Here is a 19776-nt window from a genome sequence, read left to right on the forward strand (position 1 = left end):
AAATATATTCACTTCTGTTCAAAGTAACAACAAAACATAATAATTACACATTCTGTAATTCTCTATATCTACAGACTACTATATAAAAATACTTCGAGGGATCGATCATTTTACGGTTAACATACTTAGTGAATCTATTTGTTCCACTAGTTCTATATACAATATTCAGCATATTATTTTTAGGAAATATTGTTAGTAGCTCATTGCCTTCTGCTTCATTTGGATCTAAATAAGTTATAGCACCAATACCTGTTTTTCCTGAAGAATTAAAATACATTATAACATCCAATTCATCACAGTCATATTCTGATTTGTCACTTAATAAAGTATAACATCCTGCAGTCCATCTTTGAATTTCTAAATTTATTAACGATTTTTTCAGGGCATTGTCTCCAACTGGCAAATCTAAATCCGTAAAATCTTTCAATAAAGATATGAAAGAATCAGAATAAAATAAGTTATATAACTTGTTTACAAAGCATATCTCATAATTTCGTTTATTAACAGGGCCAACTCTTTCCCATTTCATAACTGAAATCATTGAGTTTAACAAGTCATCATAGACGTTCTCATTAAAAAATTGAGCAAGTCCTATCTCAGAATTTTCTTCAATTTGAGTATTAATTTTTTTTTTAGACGTTTCAGTTAAATAGTCACTTTTTATATAATCATCTAATAAACAAACCTCATTTTTGATCTCATATGAAAATGTCTCGTGCTTTCTCACCTTATTAGTTTCAAGCTCTTCAGTAATTTTAAATCTAGGTCCATGAAACCACCCATTTATTGATAACCTGGAATAATCATCAGTATAAACTTCCTCAACTTCATGATAAGATTCTGGGCAAACCTTAAAAAAAACAAAGTGATTGTTTTTCGGGCAAATTTTATCAATAGCCGGATAAACTGGTTCCTTATATTTGTTAACAGTGAATAATTTTAAATTTCCACCCATCTTCGTGCTCCATCCAGCTTCCAAGACTTTTTGATTATAATCGTCAGATGACAATCGCCATGGGCAAATGTAAAAAATAAAGGCTATCAACCTGTCTTCCAACAGGTCATCATGAGGAAGCAAATAATTGGTTGCATTATACATGGAACATGTAGCAGATACTTTCGTAAATTTCAAACCAGTGACATCGCTCATCCATTTAAGCACATCAGTCTGCAAAAAATTAAAAAAACCATGCAAGTATTTTGATGTTACTGTGGACAGATCAGGTGATTGAGACAATTCATATAGATCCATTTTTTTGGAATTCCATTTTAAGGTTTGTATGTCTTTATATAAATACTGCAAACTGCTTTTATCGGAGAGAAAATTTTCTATAATACCCAAATGAAACGGTTCGCGACGAATGGTTACTGTTGGAACGGCAGAGTAAATACCACGTGAACTTAAGGAAGCATGCAATTTTTTAATATTATTTAAATCAGATATATCTTTGTTCAATGTAAACAGTTTGCGGCTTGGGAGTTTTCGATTAGCTGGATTAATAACTTGCTCCACCCAGGGATTCGAAGTCGTCCAACCATTCTGGCAGGGGACGACGGAGTGTCTTTTGAAATGCCGCCGGGGCACTTTCTTAGATCTCTTCATGTTAACCATTGCTTCGATCGAAGTTATTTAACTATTCAAAACACCGTATAGTATGTCATGTATCAATAAAAATATATGATATATTAAAGTTCATTTTAATCACATATAGCTGTCCATGCACAAAATCTTTCACCGAACTATGAAGCGAAAAACTCGAGTTAAATAAAACACCGGTTTAACACGCACGTACATAACCTTCACATGACAACGTTATGTCAAAATCGTGCAAGGAATTTGCAATGACACCGTACCAACATAAAAAAAGTAAATTCCCGTGCTACATATTGACAGTTGTAACTTGTTTATTTTAAACTCATTATTATTATTAATCATATACTCTTTTTTATCTATGATAGTAAACGTCCAAAAATCTAAAATGAAAATTTTTGAACAGGTTTTGAAAAGGTTTTGAACATTCTGGCATATCTTAGAAAAACCGATTTAAAAAAAAACATTCGATTCGTATGGACGGGAAGAGGCGCTAATTCGTTTTTGGCAAAGGCAAGTCCAGCTGTTTCGGAGATACGAAGCAAAGAATGCAGAAAATAGAAATCGATTTTGTGAGAGCGTGGTGCATCCGATTTAAATGTTTTTGACAAAGACATTTTGGGGATAAGGAGCTAAATGTGCAAAATTGGTAGTTTAATAAAACGAAGCTATAGATAAATAAGCATAACGAAGCATCCGATTTGAATGATTCAAAAAACCATTTGCTTGTATTGATGAAATCATATATACTTTATCTGTAGACGAAACGATCCATTTTGGGGTAAGCAAAAAAAAATTATATCATTTTTTTTTTTGCATTTGCAAAAATATATGCAAAAGTATATGGCATACGGCTTTCTATAATTAGAAATACATTTAATACAGATTTTTGAAGAAAGTAGAAAAACTATATTTATATTAAATAATATATTTCATTTTTAATAAAATCAATTTATAAAAGTTCAATATAAATTTATTTACAATAACAATTATTTATAATTTAATGTTTATTTCTGTAATGTAGCAAGTTGTTAAAACATTGCTGAAATAAATTAAGCCAAACACCAAACACATTTAATTCAGGTGACCATATGTCCTGTTTGACCGGGACAGTCCTCGATTTCCCCATTGTGTCTCAGGTTTATCTAAAAGCAATATTTGTTCCAGATTTAGATCTTTTGTCCAAAGTTTTCTAAAAGTATAAATTTCATCTAATAGATAAAATCATATCTATTACTTGATGATAATACTATAACATAACTATAGATATTCATGAAGCTTCTGTGCTAATTTAATTCACCAACAGTTCTGATTTACACAACTGATAATTTCCGTATGCGCTAGCAATTCTACTGTACAATGACAAATTCTCAAATACAAATTTAAAAATTCTCTGAAGTAAGTAAGCCAGTAGTATCACCAACCTCACAATGAGTTGAAGGTGAATGAAAAGATGACAAAATATCCACCAACAACTGGAATCAAACTAATTGATGGTTTTAAAAACAGTTTTTGTCGCTCTGGTGTGCAGCAAATTTCTTTTGAAAGACTTTTAATCTGTTCATCTGTTTTCATAGGTGTAAGTCACTGTCTTTTGGATATCTAATCAAAGTTTGTTTCCATTTCAGGGCACTTTCAAACATACTACAAATAATTATGTATAAATAATGAAATGAAATTAATAATACCGAATAAAAAAAATAACTTTGTATAATTACCTGAGACCGGATTACAAGTTACTAATGATTGGTATGACTATGCTTCTACTGCTCTGTTGCAAAGTGACTTTATTAGTTCTAAAATTATTCAAGTATTTAAGTAACTATCCTTTAAGTATTTTATTTTTTTAAACATATTACTTACAGAATATGGTTCCAATATGGAATCCATGAGAGTTTGTTGTGTGCAATGTAATATGCTTTTTGGTGTTTAAACACTATGATAAGTGATACTTGACCATATTCAAACCTATTTATAATGCATTCACTTATACATAACAATCTTAGCAAAATACAATTATAACCAACAAATTTTGTTTTTCTAGTTCATAATTGATTATTATCGTGTATTACCATTCAATGTGTTTCATGCAGACATATACTGACACACTATATGAACTTGGAATATGGGAGCAGTAAAGCCCTTTGGCATAAAATCTCAACAATATAACAAAAGTTCATTTGTTCTATTGTTTACCCCCCATGCATTCGTCTAACATTGATCTTCAATTTTACAGCTGATGTAGTTCTGAACAATCATATGTATCAACACCAAGAAATATTTTCCTGAGTTGTAGCAAAATTATATTATATTTGAAATGTGTTATGTGGTTGTAAAACTCTCCGTTTTATATTCCATAAATCCTTTTTGTTATCATAGCTGCCCTGGGCGGCAATAATTTATTATTGCGAATACTCTTTATTATAACATCTGCATCTTCTCCGGCAAGAATTTTATCTGTAAATAGTTATGTTATGAATGATGATAAATTTCATACTTATATATATAAAAGTAAATGATCTATAAATATACCTTTGATGTTTTGTTTCAAATTTTGGTCCAGTGGTAAAAATTTTAGCACCTTTTCATGTCCTACATGTGTCTTATAATAATCAACGTTAATATGTCCGTCATTATGCATTTTGCAAACGATCCGCGAGGGACAAGCATGCCCAATTTTTTTGCTCTTGAAAACTCTTGAAAATGTTTTTTTCTTTTTTTCCACAGAAGAGTGAGATCGATGGCAATTATAATAAGCAATGTGGTATTCATTTTTTGCTTTGTATGCTGAGGTATCTTTCACATAAGATGAGACATCACTCTGCTCTGTTTCAATTTTCCATTTGTTAAAATCTACAGAAAAGATAGAATTATAAATAAGAGTGTTGAAAATACCCAGAATTAAAAGTTGACAAACCATCAATAGAAGAAAAAGACATTTGTTCACATTCAATACTAATCTCATGGTCACGCTGAATATGGTTTTGCAGTGCATTGTACCTTGTACAAGCCTTTCCACAACCCTCAACGGGACATGTAATTCTGAGAACCCTTGGAGAACCTATATATTCACAATTATTATTTTTTGGATGTATTGTTGAATATAGTTCAATAATTAATTCTTATATTAAAATACCTGTGATTTCTTGGCTAGTCTGGGATGCAATAGTTGGGAGCGATGTGGACATTTGGGGAGTTTGTATTATTAGAATAGGTGAACTGGTAAGATCTGGTAATATTTGGGATGATTGTGGGTAACATAGTTGTGGAGTGAAGGAATCAGTGTTACAGTTGGGGGTTATGGGAGGAGTTGGTGAAGTTGAAGCACTGGATTGAGAAGGTCCAGAAGAAATTGATGAAGAAGGGAGAGCATACGAATGTAGTGCAAGAAATGTTTCTAGGTTAGAAGTTGGTGAAGAAGGTGTAGCACAGGAATGCGAAGGTGCAGAAGAAATTGATGAAGAAGGAAGGGCATATGAATGTAGTGCAAGGATTGAAGGGCATATGAATGTTTCTGGATTCGGAATTGGTGAAGAAGGCTTAGCACAGGAATGAGAATGTATGAAAGAAATTGATAAAGAAGGAGGAACATAAGAATGTAGTGCAAGGGATGTTTCTGGATTAATTCGTGGATTTTTAAAAAATGTGCGGTAGGTTATGGGGTCTATAGAATGGTAAGTCTTCATGTGCCTTTGCAATGAATAAGGATAATGTAATATCTTTTCGCAATATGTGCATTTATAATTTCTGTAATATTGTCTAGGCTGTTTGCCATGTATCAATCTACTATGACGACAAAGCGAACTACTGGAGGAAAAAAACTTCAAGCAATCAGCACATTGCTTCTGGACTTTCATGTTGAATGAAAAAAATTAAGTAACGTGACGTACTAAAAGCTATGAAAAAATAACTGAAAGTAACGTAAAACTATAAAGCAACTAACTTTATTATAAACGTATTAAAGAGTAAAAAATATTGACAAAATAACTAAAAACGTATTAAAAGCTATGATATTTATGAGAACAATACTATGAACCTAACCTAACCTATTAAAAGAGAGCTGAAATAAAGAAATGAAAAACATATGCTAAACCTTAATAAACAAAATGAATAATAAATATGAACGGTTTGGTTCCTAACCTAACCAAACCTAACCTAACTTACATAAATATAAATTCAAAATCAAAACTTTTTAAAACCTACGAAAGAAACTGAAACTGACAAGACAAATATACAAGTTCTTTTAATAACAATTATATGTTAACTATTACTCTATTCACATAAAATAATACTGAAATATGATAAATGCACAAAACTGTTAAAGAACTTAGGATAGCAAGAATATTTTTCACAAGGACCAGAACCTAGACATATCATACAATATATTCAAAGGCGGGAAAAGAAAGAAGATGATCAACAACAACTCCGTGGTTTCCAACCTGCGGAGCACGCGCGAAATACGATTTTAGAAAATAAACCAAAACTAGCTGTAAGTGGAATTCTGTCTTAAGGCAATTAATGCATCGTGCCTTAAGGCAAATTGCTGGAACTTCCCGTACCAAAAATTATTATTTTTTTAAAAACAATTAACATTTTTGAAATAATTTTACTTCGAAAAAATAAGATGTTTGAGAAACTATACATTGGACAAAAAATTACTTTTTTTGAAAAAAAATTTTTTTTTTGTGAAAAAAATTTTTTTTCTTTATTTTGACATATTTTGAAAGATCTAAACTTTTTTTCAAAGCAATCGTACTGCTTTAACTGCATGAAGACGAAATATCAAACCGCGTAAGCGCCGCGTCGACGTCTAACGCGTAAACATTGGTACGGAACCCATAGGAATGTAAACCAAATTTATACTTATTGTTAAAATCTCTATAAAATATCTGATAATTTGACGTGCATATGTCTAATGATCGTTTTTGACCGCCAAATGACATTTTTTTTTACTTTTTTCATTAAATCTCCGAAACCGCTAGACCTGCCTTTATGAAAATTTGATCGGTTCTTCACCTTGTCAATACAAGTAAAATGTTTTTTGAATTATTAAAATCGGACGCTCCGTTCTCTTAAAAACTGAGTTACCGTTTTTGGCACTATTTGCCCCGTATCTTCGGAACGGCTAGACCTGCCTTCGCCAAAAACTAATCAGCACGTCTCCTTATCAATACAAATCGAATGTTTTTTGAATTATTCAAATCGGTTGATCGGTGTTCCCGAAATCGTCGACGAAAATTTGTATCCGCACATACATACATACACACACACACACACACATACATCCATTTTTTCTAAGGTATGCCAAAATATTCAGAAACCTGTGAAACGTCGAGAAATGCAAAAATTTTCATTTTCGATTTTTTTTGCGATTACTATAACTTGCCCTACGGAAGAATTAAAAATTAATTAAGGAGGAATTTCCTACAAATTTTATAGCTAGTTGTGATCGAGTTTTATCACATAGCTTTTAAATTTTTGAAATCGATCAGCCGTTTTTTGAGGAAACGTCGATGAATGGTTAAAAATCAGCTCCTATATAAACACCATACTTTTTCCAATTTTAGTCACAAATGATTCAGAATGACTTGAAACGTCGGAAAACATAAAATTAGCAGATTTTCTGGCAAACGTAAACTTCAAACTCAGAAATAAACGCATAACCTAAACAACAATATGCTGCTGTCACTTTGACATTTGTCGCAAGAGTACTTACCATTAGATTAGTTGTAAATAAAATAGCAAATTATTAATTTAAAGCGCAAGTGTTTAAAGAAAAATTATTAAAATGTCATCTAATAATGTAATGTTTCATCCTATTATATGCTCTATACAAAAGCTTGCATTATACGAAACAAAGGAAGTATGTTATCTGCAAAAAAATTAATATTGCTGTGGAATTTTTAGTATTATATTGGACCACAACTTTGTTTTTATAATTATCATAATATAAAATGACCCACAGTTATGTTGGGTCAGAAATTATGTCATATTATAAGTTATAACTTATCGCTTATAGAAATTATTTAAATACAAGAATTTACCATTTTGTAATTATTCAATTGCAATTTGTATCTAATAAAATTTGATTATATTTTAATTTTAATTATATGCTTCTTATTATTTTGTTTTTATTTTTTAACAACTCTTAGCAATACTAATAATCCATATTCACAATTGCTGTCTTTAATCAGAGATTATATTATTATTATTATTATTAAATTGTAGCTATAATTTGCTATTAAAAAAAAATTAATGAAACTTCGATGGTATACTAATCATTCTTCAAATTACATCACTCATGTCATAAGTTTAATAGAAACATAAAACCTATTTCCTATGAAATATTATTCATAACAAAATATTTTATGAATAATAATATTATAGTTGTAATATTTGTAATATTTTGAAAAAAAAAAATAACTTGTTTCATGCTTATCTTAAATAATTACATCTATTTCTTTTATAGAAAATCTACATTGTTGGCTCCAACAATGCCCAAACTCGTTTTCGCTTATTGAATATTGATCGAAGAAATATTACAGAACTGAACATTACTGATGATAAAATAGAGTATGGGTTTCGAGATATAAGTAATCTAGTTAACAAAATTACAACAATGCACAAAGCTCGTGGGAGTACTGTTAAAATATTTTATGCATTTGGCATAGTAGGTCAGTCTTTTGATATGAGTATTATTGAATTGTGATTTTCAAATAAATATGCTTGCAGGGTTTATTAGATTCTTACATGGATATTATATTATTTTAATTACTAAAAGAAGAAGAATAGCAGAAATTGGTTTACATATTTTGTATAAAATAGAAGATACGCTCATGGTTCCAATATGTCTGGATAGTAAAAACATTCATCCAAATGAACCTAAATATGTGAAAATGTTTCAAAGTATCGATCTGAAAAGCAACTTTTATTTTAGGTATGCTCATAATATATTTCATTTAGTAGAAACCACATTTCGAATATTTTATTGCAGTTACAGTTATGATTTAACAAGACCTCTTCAAAATAATGTTGCCCCACCAAAATATTTTTCATCCAAGAAATCATTCAACACTCCGCAAGATGCTGATTATGAAAGTGACTCAGAGCCATTACCCAACTTTGGGTCAAAAATGGAAAAGTACAGTATATAATATAATTAAATACAATAATATATATATATATATATATATATATATATATATATATATATGTGTGTGTGTGTTAAGCTTTGAAGAGAAAATCAAAATCTTAAGATTTAACAAATTTTTAAAAGAATCCATATTAGATTTTTTTTTAACAATTATTATTTATTGTTGTCGTTTTGGAGCTATTTATTTGTATAACATGGTCTTTCTTAGAAGATAAACAAACAAATTTAATAGAATAGGATTATATGAAGAATTATCAAAATAAAATAATAAAAAAGTTGAATAAAAATGTTAAAAAAGAACACATTTTGTAAAATAAAAAAGAACACATTTTGTTATTCAATCCATTCATTTTCATATTAGATTTACTAGATCTTATTTTATTATATTATTATTTTTTTGTACTGGGTCTATTCGTTTATTTTCAAACTTCTTTTTAACTGTTGCCTTGAACATGGAACATACATAATTCCAAAACGGTGACAGCAAATAATAATAATTTAAAAACTTATTTTTGTAATTACTATTTTATATTCCTTGTTTGAGTCTCAACTTAATATTATAAGTAAGTTCTTCATCTTTGTATTTTACCTATACTTGACATATATACCTTTATAAATATATACCTATGTAGGTATATTATTATATAACATAAATTAATAAAGTTAATATATTTGTTTTTCATATATAGGTCAGAAAGAGTAGATTACGGGTTTCGAAGAAGTCCTAGAATGAGATTTGTATGGAACTCTCATTTACTGAAACCAATTGACCAAATTCTTCATCCTGATTGGATTTTGTATATAACTCATGGTTTTATAGATCAACTACATATGAGTATTTTTGGAAGACCAGTGCATATAGCTATTATTGCAAGGCGAAGTAATAAATTTGCAGGAACAAGGTACGTAATAATAAAATAAATATTACACATTTCTTTTAAATTCAAGAGCCTGAAATGAATTAAAATAGAATATGATGTGAAAATTAAAATGAAAAATGATATGAAATGATGTTTTTTTTATAAGGTTTTCCGTTTACTAGGTTTTTGAAAAGAGGAGCAAATTTTTCAGGGGATGTAGCTAATGAGGTAGAAACAGAGCAAATTGTCTATGACTCAGGCACATCCTCTCTTGCAGAAGGCAGATTCAGTTCATTTGTTCAAATGAGAGGATCGATTCCAGGCCATTGGTCACAAGTAATAAATGATAAATCAATATTATATAAATTTATAACACCATATATATATAGACGTTGTCCTGTACCCATGCCTAAAAATTCCAATTTTTTAAAAACCACTGGTATTTACCTTTTAGTTAAAAATAACCATTAATGTTTTCAACACTACAATCTATACCGAAATGTATGTACAATTTCTACACTTAAATTTCAATTATACAGTAAAAACCAAATCAGCTACATCACAACATATAGCATATATCAAACAGATAAATATCGAAATATGATTATTAACATTGTATATAAATAATTTTACACAACATTTTTTAGAACGAATTTATTTTTAATACATCAATTAACGCTATACAATATTTTTGTCAGACCTGTAGGTGCATAAATAATTAAATTGTTTGTACTTCTAACTCTCGAGTAAGCCACATATAGTTAATAGTATATTAGGCCATGACTAAAACGTGCATTTTTTAAGTTAATTTCGCAAAATATCTGTAAATAATTAACTGTATATAGCTGATTGGCGTATAATAAATGAATAAATAAATAAATAAATAAGTAAATAAATAAATAAAATAAGTTCATTTTCTGCCCTTGTGACTTGGAGTTCCACTTAACAATTTATATGGTTTTTTTAGATAAATATCGAACAGTGTGGCTTATTGCTCAAACCTAACCGTACTTTGCATTTGAACAAATAAATATTTACACAAATTCCATACTCCAGACTAAACCGTAAAAGAAACTAAAACATTCTATTTGGATAAAAGATGCCGAATAAAATTACGAATAAAATGATATATAAATCGTTATGTGCGTTCATATAATTTTTTCAAGATTTTCTAGTTTTCCTTGAATTTTATTACTGCAACTCGCCTGTAGGCCACACCGTTAGGAATTCGAAGTTGCGAAATATGGGAAAAGATCTAAGAATTTAAGACATTTCTAACGATGTATAATACTTTGTTTTCTTTAGAGAAATATCGAATAGTGTGAAGTGTGAACTATTGAATATTCACACAAATTGCTCTTTACAATCCAAACCGTAGAAGATACGAAAAAACTTTGTTCGGACGAAAGATGCAGATTAAAATTACGAATAAAATGATATATGAAACGTTAAGTGATTCTACGTTTTAGTTAGAAAACGTTTGTATGTAAAAAAGAAAAGGGCTGTTTTTAGGGTTTTCCTGCAGTTATTCGATTTTTTCTCGCCGTAAGAACCATCTTTGGACATGAAGAAACATTTTAAAAAAAGAATTGGCCAAATTGGTCCAGGTGTTGTTGAGTTATGCGCTTACCAACACATTTTGCGATCCATTTTTATATATAAGATATACATATATACATATACAGGGTATCCCAGAACTCAACATCAAGCAAAATCGAGGTGATAGTTTTTGTACTATAACTAACATAAAAAAAATTAACCTGAGTAGCGTGAAAATAGTATTAAATCTAATATATATATATATATATATATATATATATATATATTAGTTTAAGTATTTTAATCTTTTTTTTTTATTTCCAGGACATTAGCAAAATGGTGCCAAAACCGCCGATAGGTCTGGATTTATCCGACCCATATAAAGAGACATCAGGCGCGCATTTCAATCGACTCTTAAAACACTATGGATCACCCATTATAATATTGAACTTAGTTAAAAAACGCGAAAAGAAACGGCATGAAAGTATACTTACAGATGAAATTCTTTCATCTGTTAAATACCTGAATCAATTTTTACCTCCCCAGGTATTAGATCAGCACTGAATATTTTCCTTTTGTAAAATAAACTGCATAGCTTGATTTAAATGCAATTGTTATAAATTTGTCTTCTATTTCAGCATCGAATTCATTACATCCATTTTGATATGGCCCGTAAATCAAGGAATAATAGTAATGTGATGAAGCAATTAGCAAAAATAGCACAAGATACAGTTCTTCAAACAGGAATGTACATTAGTTCAGCAGTTACACATGACGGCAAAGGACGAAAACAAACAGGAATTATCAGAATAAATTGTGTTGATTGCCTGGATCGAACCAATACCGCTCAGTTTGCTATAGGAAAATGTGCCATGGCTCATCAAGTATGAAAAAATAATATAAATATATTTAATTGAATTTAATGAAGCAAATTGAACAAATTATAGCTTTATGCATTGGGTTTATTGGATTCACCATTACTCCAATTTGATTCTGATTGTGTCCAAATGCTAGAAGGATTATATGAAGATCATGGAGATACTTTAGCTCTTCAGGTATGTGATTCAATTTTGAATACCGTCTGAATTTCAGAATCAAAACTTACAAAGAAGAATGCGTTTCAAAATTAGATAATACTTGAATTTTCACATAAACTTTTCTTCTACACTAAATAAGATTTCCGCAATCAACTCATAAGTCTTGTCTTCATCAAATCTTACTATCACTTTATAAATTTAGAATCGGTATTGTAAAATCTATGTATAGTACGTATGCATTAAAAAACAAGAAATTCTTTTAACATATTTACAGTTTGGTTTGTAATTGTAACCTAGAACCTAGCTGCAAAATGTATCAAAGTTCATTTAATTCGATCCTATAAGTTGTATTGTACATATAGTGGTGACTATTAAAATGCCACATTAATCATTTATTTTAGTAGTGGTATTTGTATTTATCCATTTCTATCTCAATTTCAGTATGGTGGATCTCAACTAGTGCATAGAATAAAGACTTATCGAAAAACAGCACCCTGGACCAGCCAGGGTAATGACATTATGCAAACATTAAGTAGATATTATAGTAACACTTTCAGTGATGCTGATAAACAGAACACTATCAATTTATTTTTGGGATACTTTGTTCCTTCGGAAACTCTTCCGGCCATTTGGGAGTTGAGCACAGACTTTTATTTGCACAATCCTCAAGCTTTAAAATACACAAATTCTAAGATGTGAGTATTTCTTAATAGATTACACATGTTCTGAATTTGACCTATGTTGTTGATTTATTGTTTTTCCAGGAAACCCAAAACTCAATGGTGGAATCCATCTGTTATGAAATGTCTTCCAAATGCATATAGTGATGAACATAAATCAGTAACCGAAATAATACAAATACCCAGTTCAGATGTAGATATGGTCGATGTATATGCTGATTATCATAGGTCGGCTATTCAGCTTCAAAATGATCATTAAATATTGTTCTAATTTAATTTTCAACTCAAAATATATTTAATTTCAGACCACATGAATTAAGTGTCTTACAGGATCTCTTTGCATATATGAAGAGTAATACACCATATTATACTTCAGATAATAGTCCTTTTATTGTACGAGGCAGAGGTCCTGGTGCTAATAAAAATCCATCAGTTTCAGGACAAAGCTCAACAAGTTCCACTAGTAGCACGACCAGTAGTACTAGGTAAAGCACTTATTAGAAATAGTCATACAGGTATTTGTATTAATGGGATATATTGGGTTTTAGTTCAACTGAAACCTCAGATTCTTCAAGTGATGACGAACCAGGATCAGAAATGTCTGAAAGAAATATAGCAGAAGTGCCACAGATAATACTTAGAAAATATCAGGATCTTCTTCCACCCATGGATAAAGTATATGGATGTGAGCCCAAAGAACCTGACCAAGAAGATTTGGATATGTATGTCTTTTCTTACAAAACCCAAATATTAAAGAGAGTTCGAAAAAACTTATTTTTTACTGATATATTTTTATCAACCTCATTAAGTAAACAAACTTCAATTTAAAGAGATATTAAACAATTTTGTAAAAGGTGGAAACTGAAAGATATTTTTTTGTGCTCAAAGCATCTTGGTTTAAATGCTCCTATGCCAAATTGTTTTATTTTAAATATATCTCTTGAAGCCTTTAGAAAATAATTAATTTTCGAAGGAGATTTTTTAGTTTTCACAAGGAAATCCGATTTGTTATTTAACTTTCCGTAGGGTAAGTTATAGTAATCGCAAAAAAATCGAAAATGATATTTTTTATACGAGGTCTGTTCAAAAAGTACCCGGAATTTTCGTTTTTTCAAAAAAATATTTATTCGTCTACATTAATGTGGTCCCCTTCAAAGTAGTCCCCCCCAGATATAATACACTTATGCCAGCGTTTTTTCCAATTTTCGAAGCACCCTTGATATTCACTTTTTGATATGTCCTTGAGCACTCTCAGCGATTTTCTTCAATCGAGGAAAACCGCCGTCCTTGCATGGGTCTCTTCAACTTTGGGAATAGGAAAAAGTCACACGGAGCCATATCTGGTGAATTTTTGCACTTTGCAACACTTTATATCATTTTTTACGCAAAATTTTAATACAAATTCTTTGACTTTTCAATTCTTCCATTGTAAAAATCGCCGAGCTCAGAAAAACACGTCGAACCTTAGCGACTACCACAGACAAAGTAAACAGTGAATATAGCTGAAAATTTCATCATACTTTAGGGCAGTCTTTCTCAAAGTGGGCGATATCGCCCCCTGGTGGGCGATATTGATCTTCAGGGGGGGCGATGAAAGACCTCGCGAAAAATGTTGGTTGTTGACGTTGGGCTAAGGGCATTTGTAATTTTATTTACTTTACATTTTAAAGTTCACCAGAATTTGTATCCCAACGATTAATTGGTACTTTATAAGTTCGATCGTGTTTCCATGGTGTTCAAATGATTTTGATGCCATTTTATAGCTTTTTACCAAAAAATTGGCCATGACAAAGAAATTGTCTGACCCGTTTTTACAATCTGTTCGACTCTGTTGTAGAGTTTTTAGAAAATAAGGACACACAGTTGTGTAAAAACCTGATATCATCAAGCATAGCATATCTCACAGACTTTATGCATTGCTCAACAATATGAATCTACAATTTCAAGGCTATGGCTTAAATTTAAAAAAACAAAAAATATCATCGCTGCTTTTGTAGCCAAACTGTTATTACATAAGAAAAATATTGGAAGACGGGAGTTTCATAATTTTCCAAATTCATCGGTATCGTGCAACGAAGACTTGCTCGTATACTGCCAACATTTGGAAAATCTTCATGGCAATTTTATTGAAAGATTTCAAGATATTTGAATGCAAATGTAGAAACATCAGCCCAGCTAGAAGAAGAGCTTATAGGTTGTTCAAAAATTTTTACTAGCATTTCCATCGTCATATTTGTGTGATTTAGCGCTGTGACAATGCTACTTACTAAAAACAGAAATTCGTTGCAAATTACCAAACGAGGTAACTTACGACTGTTTTTGAGTCAATGGAACCTAATATTGACAAACTTGTAAAAGCCATCAAATTCATCCTTTTCATTAGAGTTTGAAAATAAAATTTGATATACTAATCACTTGATTATAATATATAAAATATATGATTAATATCATAAAGTTGCATTTTCTCTCATTGGTAAAAATGTCTAATTTAGAATTTAAGGTTGCATCACCTAATATATCACACTATAACTATATTAATAAAAGTAAAAAAACACAGTTTTCAGAGATTGTGCAAAAAATTTGGTAGGGGGGCGATACAAAAATTTTGATCTTCAAAGGGGGCGATAGAAGAAATAAGTTTGAGAAACGCTGCTTTAGGGGCATGTATACCAACACAATAAAAAAAAAATTTTGACAATCAGACACTCCAGACCCGCGAAATTTAATTATTAGTAATTCCGGGTACTTTTTGAACAGACCTCGTATATCTTTACGTTTCAGAGGTTTCTGAACATTTTGGCATACCTTAAAAAATGGATATATATATGTGTGTGCGTGTGTGTTTCGCGAACATGGATCAACCGATTGGAATAATTCAAAAAACATTCGATTCCTACTGATAAGGAGACATGCTGATTAGTTTTTGAAAAGGCAGGCCGTTTTGGAGATATGTGGCAAACAGTGCCAAAAATGGAATTTCAGTTCAACAACATTTTACTTGTATTGGCGAAATGAACAATTGGTAAGATCTTTGTAGAGGCAGGTCCAGCGTCTCCAGAAATCCAAAGAAAAAGGAAAAAATAATGCCATGTGGCGGTAAAAAATGAACATTAGACTTATGTATATCGTATTATCAGATATTTTATAAAAATTATAATAATAAGTACAAATTTTGTTTACATTTATATGGGTTCCGTACCAATGTTTGCACGCTATACGACTACGAGGCGCTTACGCGCTTTGATATAAGAACGTCATTTTTACTCAAAAATTTCAAAATTTCTCAAAAATCTAATTTTTTCAAAGTTTTACAAAGTTTATTTTAATAATTTAGTTTTCGGTACGGGAAGTTCCAGCAATTTGCCTTAAGGCACGATACCATGCGCCATTAGTTTATGTTTTCTCGACGTTTCTAGTCATTAGGAATCGAATGAGACCAAAATCAAAAAAAAGGATGTATGTATGTGTGTGTGTGTATGTATGTGAGGCGATTTTTGACCTCTCGTCGACGTTTTCTCGACGTCGACTTGCATTGATTAATTTTGCATTAAAAAAATCTCTCCATTTTTCATTCATTTAAATCTTTTTCAGATACAAACAATATGTAGCAATACATAGACAATCTACACCTAAATCATATCTACTAACACATGAACAATCGAAGAATGATCTACTGGAAAATCTGCGAGATGAAACGAGAGGGCGATTACCGATTTCAAAATTAACTACTTGTTTGAAAATAGTTCCCAATAATGATATTCCCGAAGACAGTGTTTACAGTGTTCAAGTACCTATTGTTCCACAAGAATCAATAGATATGTATCAGAAATATATAGAATCAGCAAGAGAGGGGTACATTAAGCCTCATTTAGAAGATTTAAGAATGTACAGGGAATACGTTGCCAAGAATTCAACAGTATCGGAGTTTGAAAAGTTTCATAACATATAAAGGCAATCCTGTTATTATTGAAATTAATGTAATGGTTAGTGAACATCATCAACTTATGTACATTGCATTAGTTCTATTTCATGTTATAAACATTTGAATAGTAATTCTTGAGAATTTAATTGAGAAACCTCAACATTCTATTTTATTTATATTTTGTTCAGTATATTTAATAAGAAAAAAGAAATAGAACTTTAGAGAAAACTTTTATATTATAGTAATTAATAAAAATAAAATAAGTTTACAATAAAACTTATAAATTTCTAATAAGAGGGATCAATGGAGCAACCGATACGTTTTAACGCATTTTTGAAAACTGGAATAAAATATATCTCAGGAATCAGGAACATCAGGAATTGTTAAACTGTCTTAAAATGTTATGTATATATAATATATAAAGAATATTCATCAACAACAATTAGCACTAAAAGCCAAGATGTGATATATTTATAAAGGCTTTTTGTGGTATTTTATAATAAACTTGTTCATATAGTATTAGAATTATTATCAACTATTGTGATATTAATGAATTAATATAATTATGTATCTATATTTTCAATGGTTATAAATTGAACTAATAATATACGTATATCTGTAAAAATAGTTTTACTGTCTCTGAATACCAAAACTACGAATGTTTACATCTAAATATCTACATATATTTTACTTATTGGTAAAATAAATAACGATTAAACTGATTAAAATACTTAATGTATCAATAATTTAATTTGTATCAATAATTATTAGTTAGCATAACAAAAATATACAAAAATAACGAATACTGCAAAGACGGCCTCATATCAATAAATTGATAATAATATATTGTTAAATCATTAAATAATTCTTATTTTCACTTTGAAATTAATAATATTGATTATGAATTCGTTGTAGTACATATTGTAATATGTACTACATAATGAATCATAGGTATATAAATAATTGGTCATGTTCTAAAGTAAATTTGAATACAATGCACAATATTGTAAATGGCATGCTTTGAATAACGCATTCACATATATATTTACAAATGTTAAACCTCGTGTATATTTCATTTTTAAATTACTAACCTTTTACTCTAGGTGACAAAGTTTGAGTATTTATTTTAATCCGAGCTTACAAGGAGAAGAATATGACCATTGCATTTTCAAGCTTCAAATGAAATTATTTCATACCTTTCCCAAACAAGCCGAAAATACTGTTTTGAATTTCTTTATCATTGTTAGTAATATTTCAGCATTAAAGTTTGACTTCATGCTGGAGGTCCATCTTCTTCAAGTTTTCTCCAAACTACATTGCACATTTCTCTGACCAGAGCTTTCTCGCCGTCATCCATATGATCCATATTTTGAGTCAATTGAGTGTCCAACTGGTAACCTTTAAGTTTATAAGATTTTACCCTGAGATTTTTTTTAAGGAACAATATGCTAATAGAACTATGCTGCTCCAAACATTTAATATCACATAATCCCCTAATCTTGCAAGTCTGTGCTTGTTGGTTATGCAAATGAGCAATTTCAAACAAAACGACTTTTCTTAATTCTTTCTGGAATTTGCACATGTTGTCAGTTATTTTATTTAATAGTTTCACTAAAAATTGTGGCTGGCACTTTGTATCAAAAACCAATATGAACAGAAGTTTGGTAGTTTACAAAATAGCTATTTTATTGTTTATTTTCACCTAGGTGATGAGATCGAGCAAAATCTAGCTTGAAATATTTAATGTTGATCCTATTCATCTCCTGGTCAAAGCATCAAAGGAAAATAACTGCACTAACAATAAGCGACGACTCCATGAAGTACACATAAATGTTGTTCTGTAATAATATGATTGTACGTGTTTTTTAATAAAAATATAAATTTATTATTCAATGTTAATTAAATATTCAAAGTCCAAGATCTTTGCATGAACGCGGAAGCACGCCATTCCGGGAATTTGTCACGTCCTGTACGTAATATATAGAGTCAAAATTATCATTGTAAACCAGTGATGTCTTAAGAGAGAGTCTTGTCAAGTGATGATGTCTTAAGAGAGTAGTCTTAGAATATCTTACGAGAAGATTATGTCTGTCGGAATTGTAATAAGAAGAAATAAATAAAGTGTATAATACTACAAGTGAATTTTATATTAAAAGCCAGAAGTCTATCTCTTTCAGCTAATATCTTACTGAAAGGGCTCACTATTCCGAAGAGACCTATTTATCAAACCATTAACTCAAACTTACTTCTACTGCTAGACCCAAGGCACCAGGAAAGGGTTGGACGGACTTATTACCCAATTGGATAAATAATCTACTGTAGCTACCATTGATCTGGAGTGTGGATCTACCAACATTGGACCCTAACCCATACCTAGACCTACTACCAACTACCTATATCATTTCAATGTATACAGCATAAACAGTACCATTTATTTCAAAATAACATAAATATCACATTATTATATTATAGCATATATTAGATTGTCATCATATACCCTATGGAAAAATATACCCTAAAAAGCATCATCAAATAATGTTTTATAAAATATACCTTGATGCATGGGAAGGTGGTTACTCAGCAAGGCAGTGTTTAGCTGATGATTTTCCGAAGATTCCAAACCTTCTCTTACTTCTAATACTTGTAAGGCCCGAACCACTGCCTCGGGTCGACCAGCTAAAGCTGGTTCGCTGTTTATTTGCTGGTTCTGTTGAGTGGAAATCGGCGCAGTGCCGAGTCGTTCTGCCTCGAGTTGTCGAACGCGTGATTCAAGACTGCGTACGTATCTGCGGAAACCGATTGCTAATTGATTTCTCAAAAATATTCTAGACTTGAATCTACATTGAGTGTTTGAGTGTTTACACAAAAATGGAATTGTTACAAATTGAATGATTGACATGCGTTAGATACGTTTCGTACTGCATGTTACTCCATCCCACTTCTGATTACATCCTTATTTTAAAAATGATCATTTTTAACTTCATCAGTAATACA

The 19776-nt window shown here is 30.4% G+C and overlaps 4 protein-coding genes across 4 annotated transcripts in view; 1 reads left to right on the forward strand and 3 right to left on the reverse strand.

Moving 5' to 3' along the window:
• Positions 1 to 1793, reverse strand: part of LOC113367096 — a 33805-nt gene extending 32012 nt beyond the window's left edge. The window contains exon 1 of the mRNA XM_026608724.1: positions 93 to 1793. Coding sequence (XP_026464509.1) covers positions 93 to 1612 — 1520 coding nt within the window. The 5' untranslated portion in view covers positions 1613 to 1793. The remainder of the gene's footprint in view (positions 1 to 92) is intronic.
• Positions 1794 to 3938: 2145 nt separating this feature from the next.
• LOC113367097 lies at positions 3939 to 4779 on the reverse strand. Its single transcript, XM_026608725.1, has 4 exons — positions 4728 to 4779; positions 4509 to 4652; positions 4124 to 4444; positions 3939 to 4048 (listed from the first exon to the last, which is right to left on the reverse strand). Exons 1-4 carry the CDS (start codon positions 4777 to 4779, stop codon positions 3939 to 3941), a joined length of 627 nt encoding a protein of 208 aa, XP_026464510.1.
• A 2554-nt stretch (positions 4780 to 7333) lies between these two features.
• On the forward strand, positions 7334 to 16809 carry LOC113367098 (polyphosphoinositide phosphatase-like). The gene is made up of 14 exons (XM_026608726.1): positions 7334 to 7454; positions 8061 to 8265; positions 8324 to 8528; positions 8586 to 8732; positions 9434 to 9646; positions 9787 to 9940; positions 11468 to 11689; positions 11782 to 12027; positions 12091 to 12198; positions 12622 to 12875; positions 12945 to 13088; positions 13166 to 13345; positions 13409 to 13582; positions 16452 to 16809. The coding sequence occupies exons 1-14, from the start codon at positions 7380 to 7382 to the stop codon at positions 16807 to 16809; spliced, it is 2685 nt and encodes an 894-aa protein (XP_026464511.1). The 5' UTR covers positions 7334 to 7379.
• Positions 16810 to 17753: 944 nt separating this feature from the next.
• LOC113366614 (coiled-coil domain-containing protein 85C-like) overlaps positions 17754 to 19776 on the reverse strand; it is a 31331-nt gene continuing 29308 nt past the window's right edge. The window contains exons 8-9 of the mRNA XM_026608247.1: positions 19336 to 19568; positions 17754 to 18180 (exon numbers count right to left, since the gene is read on the reverse strand). Of these exons, the coding sequence (XP_026464032.1) occupies positions 18056 to 18180; positions 19336 to 19568 (358 nt within the window). The 3' untranslated portion in view covers positions 17754 to 18055. The remainder of the gene's footprint in view (positions 18181 to 19335; positions 19569 to 19776) is intronic.

This window comes from Ctenocephalides felis, unplaced genomic scaffold (assembly GCF_003426905.1).
Source record: "Ctenocephalides felis isolate EL2017-DRISC unplaced genomic scaffold, ASM342690v1 CF-g0.4_SCAFFOLD_01170, whole genome shotgun sequence".
Taxonomy (NCBI): domain Eukaryota; kingdom Metazoa; phylum Arthropoda; class Insecta; order Siphonaptera; family Pulicidae; genus Ctenocephalides; species Ctenocephalides felis.